Source organism: Siphateles boraxobius, unplaced genomic scaffold (assembly GCF_051911475.1).
Source record: "Siphateles boraxobius isolate OS27281-9 unplaced genomic scaffold, OSU_SipBor_1 66, whole genome shotgun sequence".
Taxonomy (NCBI): Eukaryota; Metazoa; Chordata; class Actinopteri; order Cypriniformes; family Leuciscidae; genus Siphateles; species Siphateles boraxobius.
The window spans coordinates 33195078-33209574 of NW_027509193.1; the positions used below are offsets into that span (position 1 = coordinate 33195078).

General features: G+C 34.3%; 1 protein-coding gene across 1 annotated transcript in view; it reads left to right on the forward strand.

Annotated features, from left to right (window-relative positions):
* coro7 (coronin 7) overlaps positions 1-14497 on the forward strand; it is a 159084-nt gene that overhangs the window by 9160 nt on the left and 135427 nt on the right. Inside the window, exons 5-7 of the mRNA XM_077213737.1 lie at positions 267-450; positions 2779-2855; positions 12423-12473. Of these exons, the coding sequence (XP_077069852.1) occupies positions 267-450; positions 2779-2855; positions 12423-12473 (312 nt within the window). The remainder of the gene's footprint in view (positions 1-266; positions 451-2778; positions 2856-12422; positions 12474-14497) is intronic.

Here is a 14497-nt window from a genome sequence, read left to right on the forward strand (position 1 = left end):
TTTTAAAAGTAAGGTTTTCGAATTTAGCACATGTATTTAGGAATTACCACTATATCGTGTTTAATAATCTCTATCTCTATCTCTATCTCTATCTCTATCTCTATCTCTCTCTATGTCTATGTCTATGTCTATGTCTATGTCTATGTCTATGTCTATCTCTCTCTCCTCTCCTCTCCTCTCCTCTCCTCTCCTCTCCTCTCCTCTCCTCTCCTCTCCTCTCCTCTCCTCTCCTCTCCTCTCCTCTCCTCTCCTCTCCTCTCATTCAGGTGAAGCTGTGGCGTGTGTGTGATCCGGATCAGGATCAGCCCAGTAATGCTGAGGTCACTCTGAGCCCCGGAGACGGGCGGCTGGAGGTCGTTCTCTTCCACCCCGCGGCCTCAGGTCTGCTCGCTGTGGCGTCTGCAAGGGCCGTTCAGGTGTGGGACGTCACACGAGACTCCGCCTTGACAGGTAAACTCACAGCTTTCACAGTTTTCCTATCTACAACCATCACTGCTATTAAACACCTGATTCAGTCGTGTCCTTAATTACTTTATGTGTACACTTACGCCCTATTCAGACTGTAATTGTTCTTCATTTCAATATGCTAAGTCTTTTTTTTTGGGTGCTAGATTTATTTTAGTTATTTATATATTTATTTGTTTTCATTTATTTATTGGTTTTTACATTTATTTATTTTTTTACATTTTGTTTTTACATGTCAATTTATTTATTTGTTTTTATTTTTTCAATTAATTAATAAATTAATACATTTTAAAATGTATTTATTTTTAACTAATTTATTTTTAATATATTCATTATTTAATAAATAAATACATTTGATTTATGTTATTTATTAAGTAAAGTATTATTTATAAAGTATTAAGTAATTCATGTTTTAATCAACTAATTTTATTTATTTATACAATTATTTATGTATTTATTTATTCAGTTTATTTTTAATTAGTTTCATTAATAACTTTTTTTTAACATGCAACATTATAGTGTCGTAAGTTAATTCACATCCAAACTAATTGACAAGGCCCAACAATCTTTTTATTATTTTTAATAAGTTATAAGCAATATTTTTCAACTAGTGACAAGTTTGACAAGCGCTGTAGGTCGGAGCACAATATAGAAAAAACTCCAATCAGTTGAATAAATGTCCAATCAGGTCAACTGTTAAAATGGTCTCTTCCCTCGTCTGATTTCATGACTTGCAATTACAGCCTGAATAATGCAGTTCATGAAGGTTTTGTCTGCAGCTTTTTTTGTCTCTGCTGTGTGTTTCTTTTTTGTTTGTGTTGTCTCTGTGTGTATTTCAATGTTTGGTTTGATCTGCTGAGCCTCTGGTGGTTGTTACAGTCCTCTGGGGTCTGACGTGGAACGTCTGAGGTAAATGTCCCTCAGAGCTTTGGGCCGCGTGTCCCCGGAGCCCCATGATGGCTGCTGGTGCTTCCCAACCTCACATCTCACACCGCTGTCTGCCTTCATGCGTATTCATGTGTTAGCTGTGTTTCATTCACTCCCTCTGTCGTTTTACACCAGACTGTGTCACTAAACGAATCCAGCGTCACGGAATTAGATCTCTGAGAAAATGAGAAGCATTTCAGTATTAGTTACATATATTAACCCTGGAATTTATTTCCTAATTTCTGGCCCTGTTTACACCTGGTATTAAGAGATCGAGGTAGTCGAAAACACATTTGACCGGATTGCTTTCGTAGTGTAAACGCTCTTGTGGTCGAATGTGTTCAAACAGCCACAAAAGACCGTCTACTCTCCGCCTACTGACTTAATGCGTAAACATGGGAAGCGCGCTAGACAGACAGGATTTAAACTTTGGCTGGAGACCCAAGTTTGGTTTGAAGATGAAAAACGCACCAAGAATGTACGAAACGCATGAAAAATGTACCAAGCACAATGTTCTCTCACCATTCCTGATTTCTAACACACACTCACAGCGTTCGGCTGGTCTTGCGTCTGTCAGAGCAGAAACGAAAGCTGATGCTCTTCGTATGTTTTCCCGTCTCCGGTCGCGTTCATATGTAAATTGTGTGAGTTTATTTTGTCCATTAAAATCGAAAGATCTGAAAAACACATACATTTCCCCTCCCATAGACCCTCCCCTCGAAGAAAACAGGACAGAAGTGGTTGAAAGTGGACAAAAGAGACGGATTAAAACACCAGGTGTAAACGGGAATGTGTCTCCCTCGACTACTTGTGACCCGATCGACCAAAACACATCTGGTATAAACAGGGCCTTAGTTTTGACCAAAAAGATGAATCTGATAGAATAGAATAAATAAAGCTAATAAACTATAGTTAATATGTGTTATTTTAGTATTATTTATTAGTACTTTTTTAGAATTTATTAATATTTTGAATTAGCTTGTTTGTTTTTTTCAGTTTCCATTTAAATTCAAGTTTAATATTTCTGTTTAGTTGTTATTATATTACTTTAACTCTTAGTACTTCAATTTAATTTTAGATGGTTGCCAAGGCAACATTCTTATTTAAATTATGTTTTTGTATGTCTAATTTCACATATTCGGATCTCTGAGATCTAAACTGGCATAATACAGTAGATTTTCCCAGCGCATTGGTTTGTGCCGCTTCACTTCCTTAACGTGTGTGTGCGTCTGTGTGTGTGCGTGTGTGTTGTGCTCAAATTCCCAGCACTATCATGCTTTTCTGTATTCGTCACTGTCGCACGGGTTTCTTTTTTGAGAGATTGTAAACTTACCTTGAATGTTTGTCTTGTGGATATGGTGTGTGTTGACGTGTGTATTTGTGCAGTTCTGGAGCAGCACGCGGATCAGCTGCAGGGTCTGGCCTGGAAAGAAGACGGATCACTGCTGGCTTCATCCTGCAAGGTAATGGACAACCAACACGTGTCTCAGCTTCTGATGTCTCGAATGCAGATAATAAACTCTAATAATAAACTGCAACTGTGCAGAGTTAGGGCTGGTTCTCACAGAACACGGTTTTGCCATTAAAGATGTGAGATGCAGGTCAGTAGAACGAAAGACAGCTCAAGTTGCAAAAATGTGGCGCAACGGTCAAACACGTTCGTCTAGCGATGGAAAAGTAGCGCAGTGTAATGGATAAACACATTATGTGCGAACGGCCACAGTTCCTGTTTTATCATGCTGTCAATATATAGAACATAAATCATTCATCAGTGTTGTTTTATAATTAGTCAGATACTCATTAATCTTTATTTTTAAGATATTATGAACGTTTTTTTACTAAACATTTTTTATTCATTTTAATTTCAGTTTGAATTATTTTAGTACATCCATTTAAAATCAATTTTTTATATTTTATTTTAGTTAATATTTATTTTATTTCAAGTGCCTTTTTTATGCTTTTAGTTAACTGGAATTTATTTCTCTTAATGCTGGCTCTTTTTTCTTGTCGCCAAATAGACCGATTAAATGGAATCAAACAGAATGAATAAAGCTAACAAACTATAGTTAAATCAGTGTTGTTTTCTATGTTAAAATAACTTAAAAGAAATATTTTAAATGGGCTTTTTTTTAAATTTTGGGCTTTTTATTTTTATATTTTCTGTTTTTATTTTAATGTTAGTTTTTTTAATAATATATATTTTTTAATATTTCTCATTTCCATTTAGATTTTCTATTTCGGCTTTAATAATTTTAATACTTCAACTTATTTTATTTCAGTTATTCATTATTTCAGCATTTCTAATTTAGGTTGCTTTTTTTTACTTTAATAATTTTTTCTTTGTATATTTTATTTTATTTTATTTCAGCTTTATTACGAAAATAGTTTCTATTACTTTTAATTCAGCTATATATATATCATTAGAGCTGTTCTGTTGCTCATCACCGTTTTTTTGGTCTTGTGAAACAAAAAATTGCAAGTTACTGTTAGGAGGAACATTTACTTGATGTTGTTGAAACAAATGAAGTTTCTAGGAGTTTTCTGAAAAGTGCATTAGCCAACCACAGACAGTGGCACATTCTCACCAATAGATGTCGCCAAAGTGTGTGTTTTTCCCCATCATGCCCCTCTTCACTGTGGATCATTATTACACAGATGGGCTTTATTAGCGGAGCAGCACATTATTATCGCGTCCACGGGTGAAACTCATAAACCCTGCTGGTGTCATCGAGGTCTGTCCAGCTCCCAGTCGGAGAGGATAAGAGTCAGTCCATCTGATTTGAGGAAGCTTATTATATCCGGCCTCAAAAACCTGCCTTTTTGTCTTTTGCTTAAGGTTAATTACGCATCAGCACTTGTTCATGAGGACAAACACTTAATATAGCCAAATGTGTCAGTATGATCCACCTATTCTGACTCGTTTGAAACATTAAACCACCAAGTCTTTTCCTCAGTGCAGATGTGTTTCTATTTCTGGACACAAAAGGTTTGTGTTTGGCAGGAACAGTGTTTTGATTGAGTTCATGGAAAGAGTTTTGTTCAATCAAGTGGATGAAGATGTACTGGACTCAGTGTGGTGTTTGAAATGTAAATGTGATGGTTTGCAGTGCAGTATTTTCTCTCAAACCTTCCTAATGCACAATATGTATGTGTATATATACATACATAGACTTTAAGTCAAACGTTTTTGATCGGTAAGATTTTTAATGTTTTTAAAAGAAGTCTCTTCTGCTCACCAAGGCTGCATTTATTTGATTAAAAAACAACAAAAAAACATTAATATTGTGAAATATTGTTACAATTTAAAACAGCTGTATCTATTTTAATATATTGTAAACTGTAATTTATTCCTGTGATCAAAGCTGAATTTTCAGCATCATTACTCCAGTCTTCAGTGTAACATGATCCTTCAGAAATCATTCTGATATGATTTAATGCTCAGGAAACATTTCTGATTATTGTCAATGTTGAAAATAGTTATTTACATTTTTATTTCAGGATTCTTTGATGTATAGAAAGTTCAAAAGAACAGCATTTATCTGAAATAGAAAGCTTTTGTAACATTAAACACTTCTGTTCAAAAGTTTGGGGTCGGTAAGAATTTTTACTTTATTTTTTGGGGGAAATAAATAAAAGAAATCAATAGAGTACTTTGTTGATCGATTTAATTTATCCTTGATTAATTAGTTACAGTAAAGACATGTATGATGTTACATAACACATACACATTTCTATAAATATATTAAATTTCTATTAAAATTTTTATATTTTGAAATTTATATTAAAAATATAGTATATTACATTTTTATATTAAAATATTACATTTCCAAATATATTTATATTTAGAAAATATATTTCAAATAAACGCTGTTCTTTTGAACTTTCTATTCATCAAAGAATCCTGAAAAACATTGCTAATAATAATGAATTTTTTGAGCATCAAATCATCATATTAGAATGATTTCTGAAGATTCATGTGACACTGAAGACTGGAGTAATGATGCTGAAAATTCAGCTTTGATCACAGGAATAAATTACATTTTACACTATATTAAAATAGAAAAGTTATTTTAAATTGTCATAATATTTAACAATATTACAGTTTTTTTGTGTGTGTGTGGTATTTTTAATCAAATGAATGCAGCATTGGTGAGCAGAAGAGACTTATTTTAAAAACATTAAAAATCTTACTGATCCAAAAGTTTTGACTGGTAGTGTGTATTATATATGTGTATAAATGTGTATATTAGGTTTCTTTTCTTTTTTTTACCTCAAAAAAAGTTTTAGTGTTTTGAAAACCGAATGCCATAATGTCTTCCGGTAGAAGCTGAGAGCTCAAAGCTCAGCTGAATTTGGCGGCATCTACAGCTAGACTCTGTGGTGTTTGAAGTATTGAGTTCAGTCTCACCTGGCCCCCGGGAGCTCGGCGCCAGACCCCCAGAGCGCCTGATTTAGCACCCCAGAGGAGAGAGACGGAGCTGGGTACAGAGAGGCACGCTCAGCCGCCTCTGCAGGAGGAAATGGGGAGCAATCCATAAAGAAATAATAACATGCTGCAGAGCTTTTCCATCAGCCTGTTTAATGCTCTCTGAGGTGCAGAGCCAAAGATGCTGGAGTTTATGGCTGGATGAGGAGTTTTAGGATTAGTTTATGAGGAAAAATGAGGTCGTTTGAGTTTGAGCTGAATGCTTTGTGCTGCTTCTAGACGGTAGTCACTCCTGTTTTAACTTATTGACATCTTTTATATTGTGAAAAATAATGGTTGACATATATTTATACCATTTATATTTGTTTCTTTTAACATTTTTATATTAATGCATTGTTATTCATTTTTGTGTGTAATCATTCATTATTGTTTAATGTTAATTTATATTTTCTTATATAATTTGTTTATTTATTTTAAAAATGTAATATTAATTAATTGTATATTCATTTATATCAAATGTATATTTAAATATTTAATATTTAAAATTTTACATTTTACATTTGTATATTAATAAATGTCTAGATATATTTTTAAATATATAATAATTTATGTTTTATAATAATTAAAATTGTATTATTTTACTTTTTATATAAGTTTATTATTATAAAACATAATGATGTGTTGTTTTATATGAACTTAATAATTTGTATTAATTAATTTTAACAATTTTACATTCATTTATATTAATGTATTACTTTTATATGAATATATAATTTGTTTTAACATATTAGTTTACATTATATTTATTCATTTTTGTATTAATTTCAGTATTGTAATTTGTTACTTCTAAATGTATTATTTTTATACTTTATTTATGTATATAGTCATTTATAGTTATTTATATTATTTTATTCTTTTTTTATAATATTTTACCATTTTTATATTAATTTACTACATTTTATTTTAATTTCTTTTTTATATTTATTACATTTTTATATTGTTTATATTTAAATTTATATGTAAACAGATAAAGTATATTTATAATACTAAGCTAGATTCCATCCTGAAACCATTAAGAATTACACCTCATCATGACAGTGGAGCAGAACGCATCCTAAAATTTCAGAGTCGTCGGAGAGGAAAATCCAAACGGGACAAAGCTATAAATGTGACATGAGATCACAGAGTGAACTCCAGGTCTCTGAGTCGAGCTGTAATTTAAGCTAATTTGCTCTCCAATCTCCCCAGATCCACCGTATTAAAGCAAATACGCACTGCCAACATGTGCGTTCAATTCCAGCCGTTTTCCCCCATTAGGTGAACGGGAGGAGAGCGCGGCTCGTGACAGGCCTGGTTTGGAGGCATGGACCCGCATATTTTATGACACGCAAATGCCTGCCACATGAACGCTGAGGCTTTGTTCCACAGCGACAGTGGAAGTTTATGATTAAAAACGCCATCAAAGCATTAAAGCAGGTGTTGATTTATGAGCCTGTGTCTGCGTGTATGTGACTGCTTTTCAGTGCATGGTTATTTGTACTTTTTTTAATTTTTTTTTTTTTACAAATTTCCATAATTTGTTCTACAAACCAGGGCTATTTTAGTTAGCTAAAACTAAAACCATAAAAAAATATTATCGTTACTTGAAATGAAATGAAATAAAATCAAGATAAGATCATGCGCGCGCGTGAGAATGAGCATCAGTTGTGCGCTCGGTTGATTTGCCGTCATAATTAATTCTGGCCTCATTCCAGAATTGATGAACTTTACTGTTATTGAACAGAACTGAATAAACATTGAACTGACTTCAGCTGAACTATTTTGTTGTATTTTAAGTTGCTTTGAAACAATCTTTATTGTATAAAGCGCTGTATAAATAATGCTCACTTGACTTGACCGAAAAATCATGAATAAGGCCTCATGATCTAGATGGTTCATGTTTCTTTTTAAGTTATTACCACTTTTAGTACTTTAGTGGTTCTAACATTTTAACATGCTGTCAGAATATTATCTTTCTAATGCATCAAAATAATTGACAATAATTCTATTGAGTTTTGTTTAGATTACTATAGCGGCTGCTGTTCATAGTTTATTTGTCCATTACAGCAAAGAGGCCTGTGGGTAGTTTAGTTGAGCACATTCAGATGAACGTGAGAACTGTCAATCTGAGCTCAAGCTGCACACACACACACGCGTGTGCTGTGTTTTTTCTTTTATTGCAGCATGTGCGATGGGCGTCAGGGGTCGGTCGGGTCAGACTGTGTGTAGTATGTTAAGTTTGTGTAGGCGAGTAATAAAAGCCTCCATGTTAAATCACGAGCCTGCATTTAAAGCCGTGGAGATTCTGATGTGCGATCTGGTTCTGTTATGTGTTTACACTGATGGTAATCTCAGCGGCTGATCTGGGGTCAGGATGGTCAGATGCGTACGGTCTGTGGGTGGGCTGCCAATGACGGCCCCCGCTTGCAGCGTCAAACTATAAACAGCAAATAAAATAGCATGACTACACAGTGCATGACATGAAAGATAGTTTCAGTAACACACTGGATTCTCTTGAACGGATAAAGTAGTAGTTGCTGTTTTTGAAACGATGTACTATGCACTATGTCGGCTGTGTTCAGAATGAAACGCTAGTATACTGCTTAATGTGCAGTGCACACTCATTACTGCCTAATATACAATAGTCAACATTTGAAGTGGATCAAAAAAGTTAATCAAAGTTGTCCTAAGACAAGAACGGGTTTTGTTCAAAATTCATGTGTAACTTTGATGAAAAGTTTTGATCCACTTCAAATGTTGACTACTGTGTTTTGAAATCGCATCGGAAAAAGTCGACATTATGCAATGACACATTTCAAACACGACAGCACAAGTATGCTACTAGTATACCACATTGTTATCATATGGCCTCATTACTTGCATGTTTAATTAAGGTAATAAGTTTTTTTTTACATTTGTTTTTGCAATTTTGTGTTTAAACATGAACTTTTATTAATCTGATTGACTGATGAATGAAAAATTAAGATGTTAAAGTCCCCCTGTAGTCAATAGTTGTATGCCTTAAAACTCATCTTTGATCACCATTACATATTTAAACAATTCCTTGAAGAAAAAAAAACTTCATGCCTTAAAATAACTTGAATGTAACTCTACACCCTTGCCTCATTTAGTATACGCAGTTTAATGAATATGCAAATGAGCCCCGCCTCCACTCACTCACTCCAGCTCAGTGATCCACTCGTTGACGGTCACACGCTGATCTGATTGGTTACAAGGTAGTTTGTGACGTCAGAAACACCAGCGATTTCAAACCGTGTTTTTAAGACTGTCTTTGGTTCACTGTGGTTTTAAGGAGAAAATACTCAGCAATAGTGTTGACTTATGAATATGTACATGGTTACATATTAAAAGCATATTAAAAACACCACATAGAGGTATAAACAACATTAAAAGCTTGATTTTCACCACTTTAATTTTTGGTTGATAAGAAGAACAGCAGAAACTTTTTTTTGTTCACTTTTTGTTCATCTGTTATTTTGATGGAATGTCAAGTTGAGCGTATTGCATTGTGGGATATAGTATTCATCACAGTTTGCTCTGTTGTACGCTGCACTTCTTGTGAACTATCGTAGTGTCTTAGAATATATCTTGAAATATCTTAGTATTCCACACGTGTACTATTTATGAAGTATGCTTACTAAAAGTGATATGGTAGTATGCTGTTCCAAACACAGTAATTTTCACATTGCAAAACTTTTAAATCCATCATGACTCATTTTGTATGCGAAGCAATTAGCCAATCATAACAGAGGTCAATTACATGTAGAAGAAGGAACAGTAGCGAAAACGTCTGAGAGAAAGTGAAACAATGATCATCAATCTAACATTATAAGATGGCTACAGTAGTTTGTAACCTGACCTGTTTGAAACCCTCTCTTTTTGTGATGGTTCTGCTCTTTCTATGTGAGGTTATTCAGCAGTAAACACAGCATGTCATTGTGAAATAGTGTGGCTCTGTGTGAGCGGCTACTGTTTGTGTTTGTGCTGTTGTCTTGATTTGTAGTGTTGGTTTTGGGGACTTGTGTCTGGTGTGGCAGTGGAAGGATGCGTTACGGGTAAAAAGCATTATTCCTTGTTTCCCAATGTCTTTAGGGAGAGTTTGAGAGCATCTGTCTCACAGGACTGAAACCACACAGTGAAATTACGAAGGCAGGATTTAAAGGCATCATAGGCACATTCCAGCTGTCCTAGCTATGACATTTTCATTGTAAATATACTGTTTATATGTATATATCATTGAAGTACTAAAATATTCATATAAATGGTTCAGTCTGATTAGAAATAGATTATTTTACACAACATTTGTCTGTTCTGTGAATTTTTATGGTTATTGGAGCATCCTGTCGATAGCTCAATCAGTGACTTATGTGCAAAAACTCCTATTATGCTATTTCAAAGGTTCTTATGACCCAGTCTGTTGTGATTGGTCTACTCTGCTCTGATTGGTCAGATGTTTCAGTCTGATGTGATTGGTCTACTCTGCTCTGATTGGTCAGATGGCCCAGTCTGTTCTGATTGTTCTACTCTGCTCTGATTGGTCAGATGACGCAGTCTGATGTGATTGGTCTACTCTGCTCTGATTGGTCAGATGACCCAGTCTGTTGTGATTGGTCTACTCTGCTCTGGTTGGTCAGATGACCCAGTCTGTTGTGATTGGTCTACTCTGCTCTGGTTGGTCAGATGACCCAGTCTGTTGTGATTGGTCTACTCTGCTCTGATTGGTCAGATGACCCAGTCTGATGTGATTGGTCTACCGCTTGCAGCTTGTGCAACACTCATTACCATATCTGAATTTCAGCTCTGGATCTTCCTCGGCAATCAATAAACAGAGATACGAACAGTAACGATGGTGTCGTTTTTTCCGTAAAAATTTAAGCATGAGTCCTCATCTGGAAGTTTAGCAAAGTGGATTTGCTTTGGCAGTGTGAAAACAGTGTCTTCTCGATATGTGGACAACACAAACCAAACTCTTCCAGTCTCAGCTACATCTACAGTGTTTGAGGGTCAAAGGTTACGTTGTTCACGGGCAGTCAATGAAGAACATAGGCTGGCATTATGGAAAAATTTGTTACAAACCAACATAGCTTTGCGTCGGAACTAAGAGTGAATTACTAACAACTCGTTTCAGGCAGTTCAGAATCGGTTCTTCTGGGAGACAATGACTCCTTTTATGTGCACTTTGATCTTTGAATCTTTTCAGACCATTTACATTCACAAACAGCTCTATTACTCACTACATGAAGGGGGCATTTTAACATGTGAAGTGCTACTGGTTTGATATTGCGATAATTACGATTCTGTCTTAATAGACAGCTGCCTATGTAAACAGTGTAGTTGGTCAAACTGGTTTTGAAACCCTTTGTGTCCTGATAGTAGATGATTATGCTCTGTTTTTATGGTGTGTGAGGACTCTTGAGAGTATGTGTCAGTCTCTGGTCTTCATTAAGGAGTTGTTGTGTTGAGTGAAAGACGTAGTGCCGGTCGCAGCCTGTTCCTATTAGTGCTCATTTCCCCTCACTGATCCGATTCTCTCTCCTGATTGGCTGTCTTTGAGTGTAATGGGGTCGTCTGATGGTCACAGATTGACTGAACTGATTTTGACGTTGAGTTCAGTCTACACCAGGATCTACGCTGCCAGTTATGTTGACAGACTCATAACAAATACCACATGAAGCACATGAAGCACTTAGTCACTACACTGAAACACAAGCCTAAAGAATCACATTAGAATCAAGAAAGTGTTGTATTAAGTTTTGTGCATTTTAATACAATGCACCTCAAATTACCTCAACTGTGGGAAAATATGGCATAATATTGATTCATAGAGTATGTTTTAAAAAAACGATATCTTTTTAAACGTATATGCATGATATAAAAAAAGAATAAAGAATAATAATAATATTTATATGTATATATATATATATATATATATATATATATATATATATATATACTGTGTGTGTGTGTGTGTGTATAATTATATTAGCAAATGTTTTAAGTAATTTTGAGTTTACATATTACTTTAAATATTAGAAAACAGAAAATAGTAACTTTTTTATGTTTTTTATTATTAATATTGCTTATGCTTTGAATGTATGCTATTGTAATATACAGTTATATTTTAACCTGGGTTATGTTGATGGATTAACAAATACCACATGGAGCCATTTCTGCCATATAATAATTGAGGCCCTTTGGAAAAAAAGCATATTGAAAGTGTTAAATTAAGATTTTTGAACTTTTTAATAGTGATTATGTGAAAACATGGCATGTTGTTGATCTCTTGACAAAATACATTAATTGTTCTATAAAATATTGCAAATAAAAATGTATATTGTTAATGAATAAATCAATTTTACTCAAAATTGATTCAAATACTAGAAAACATTTTTTTGCCCCTAACATTTCACCTTAATGTTGCCTCAACATCCATATTGTTTCTTAAAAAAAAGAAAATTTCTTTATTCTGATATTTAAGTTTGAGATGCTGAACTCCTGCTATTGTGATATAGTTATATGTTAAACCTCTGTTTTTTTCCCTTAGGACAAAAAGCTGCGACTCTTTGACCCGCGGGCCCAGCCATCTGCCGTCCAGGTTTGATTAAATTCTCATATTATCTGCTATATTGCCATTTACAGGCATCAACATAAACACACTACTCAGGGATTTTGATGACCATCTGTTTATACTTGTCTGTTATTTTTTTTAATTTTTTTTTATTAATTTACATTTCTTTATTCACGTTTCTTTACTTCAGTGTGTAATTTATTTTTTAAATCAATTACTGACCAATGAATTTCCAGGAATTTTCCACAACTGTATCCGTTGTTCTTGATTTACTGGATTTTTACAAATAATTTTATAGAGATGGCACTCACAATACGTAATTTCTTATAATTACTTTATATTATTATATTTATGGCTCGTTTCCACTGAGCGGTACGGTACAGTACAGTATGGTTCGGGTCGGTAAACCATGATCCAGCTAGCGTTTCCACCGCCAACAGTACCCTTACTTGATAGGAGTGGTGTTTGCCGGAAAGAAGCGATTGACGTCATTTTTCGCTCGAAGAAGAAAGCGACATAGTAAACAACAATGGATGATACAGCTCCCGAGGACGCGAGTCCAGTTATTCTGCTAATGGAACAGCGCATTCTTGAAAGCGCCACTCAGCTCGCTCTGCTACTCCGGTTATCTCTGTATGTACATTTTAGGCAACAATAAAATGAAATATGTTATAAAACACCACTCTGCTTCTTTTCGATTTCATTTAAATACATTTTAAACATTATAAGCACACAAATGTGGTTCAGGCACTGCATGTATGTACGGTAGCCTATATTTATAACAAAACTAAATATAAAAAACAACCTGCCTCTTTTCGTTCAAATTTAAAAATATTAAACATATTCCAGACAATATGTGCATTGGTACAAACGTTGCAATAAACAACATTACAGATGATCTTGTAATAAATAAAAAATGACAAAACTCAACCCTATCTCTTTTTGTTAAATTTCAGTTTTATCAATAATAGCCATTATAAAAGTATAAGTAAAATGTACAAAAAGCTATACAGTAAAGCTTTAATAACATAAAGCAAACAATTCAGTCAAATATACAAATTCAGCACTGAAATATATGAATCTGCCAAAACTATGATGAGTGGCGAGCGCCCGGTGATTGCTTGGAATGGATCTCAGTCTAATTATCATAAATCTATAAATAAACCACAGATTTGAGGTTTAAAAAACTACATTCTCGCCTGAAAAACTCTTAAAACTACATTTCGTGACACAATAACAGTAGTATTATATTTCAACTGTATATTTAAAAATAATGTTCGCTTCTAATGCCCTTGTAGCACGCGCAAGTGACGATACTCTGTCAACCAATCAACGTTCTCCAGTGAGTCTAGTTCCTCACTTTAGTACCGTACCACTGTGCTAGGTACCACAACGGAAGGTTACCCAAAAAGTGGTACGGTACGGTTCGGCTTTTTGGTACCATTCACAACTTTTGACAGTGGAAACGCAAATAATTGCGTACCGTACCGAACTGTACCGTACCGTACCGCTCAGTGGAAACGAGCCATTAGAGCGGACTCAAAACTAAAAAAAATCAACCCTAAAACTAAAAAAAATATATATACTGTATAAATATCGAATGGAGAAATTTTCATGACTTTTCCATGGTATTTTAGGAGAATGGGAATATGTGTGTTGACTATTAAGTTTGGGTTTCGTATGAATGTTAAAGTTTTTCAAAGAATTCTCACCAAGGCTGCATTTATTGGTTTAACCCACCCACCACCACCACCACCACCAGTAAAAACAGTAAAATAACTGTATTCAATGTGAAAATATTTATTGCTCAAGGCTGATTCATTACAGTATGCAGTGTCACATGATCCTTCAGATCTAATATGATGATTTGATGCTTAAAAAAATATTACTTCTTATTATCAATGTTGAAAACAGTTGTGCTGTTTCATATTTTTTGTGGAAACCGTGAACATTTTCTTTTTCTGGATAAAAAAAAAAAAAAAAAAAAAACAGTTTACCGACCCTGAACTTTTGAACAACAGTGTAAATGTGTGTATATATGTCCCTTTTCA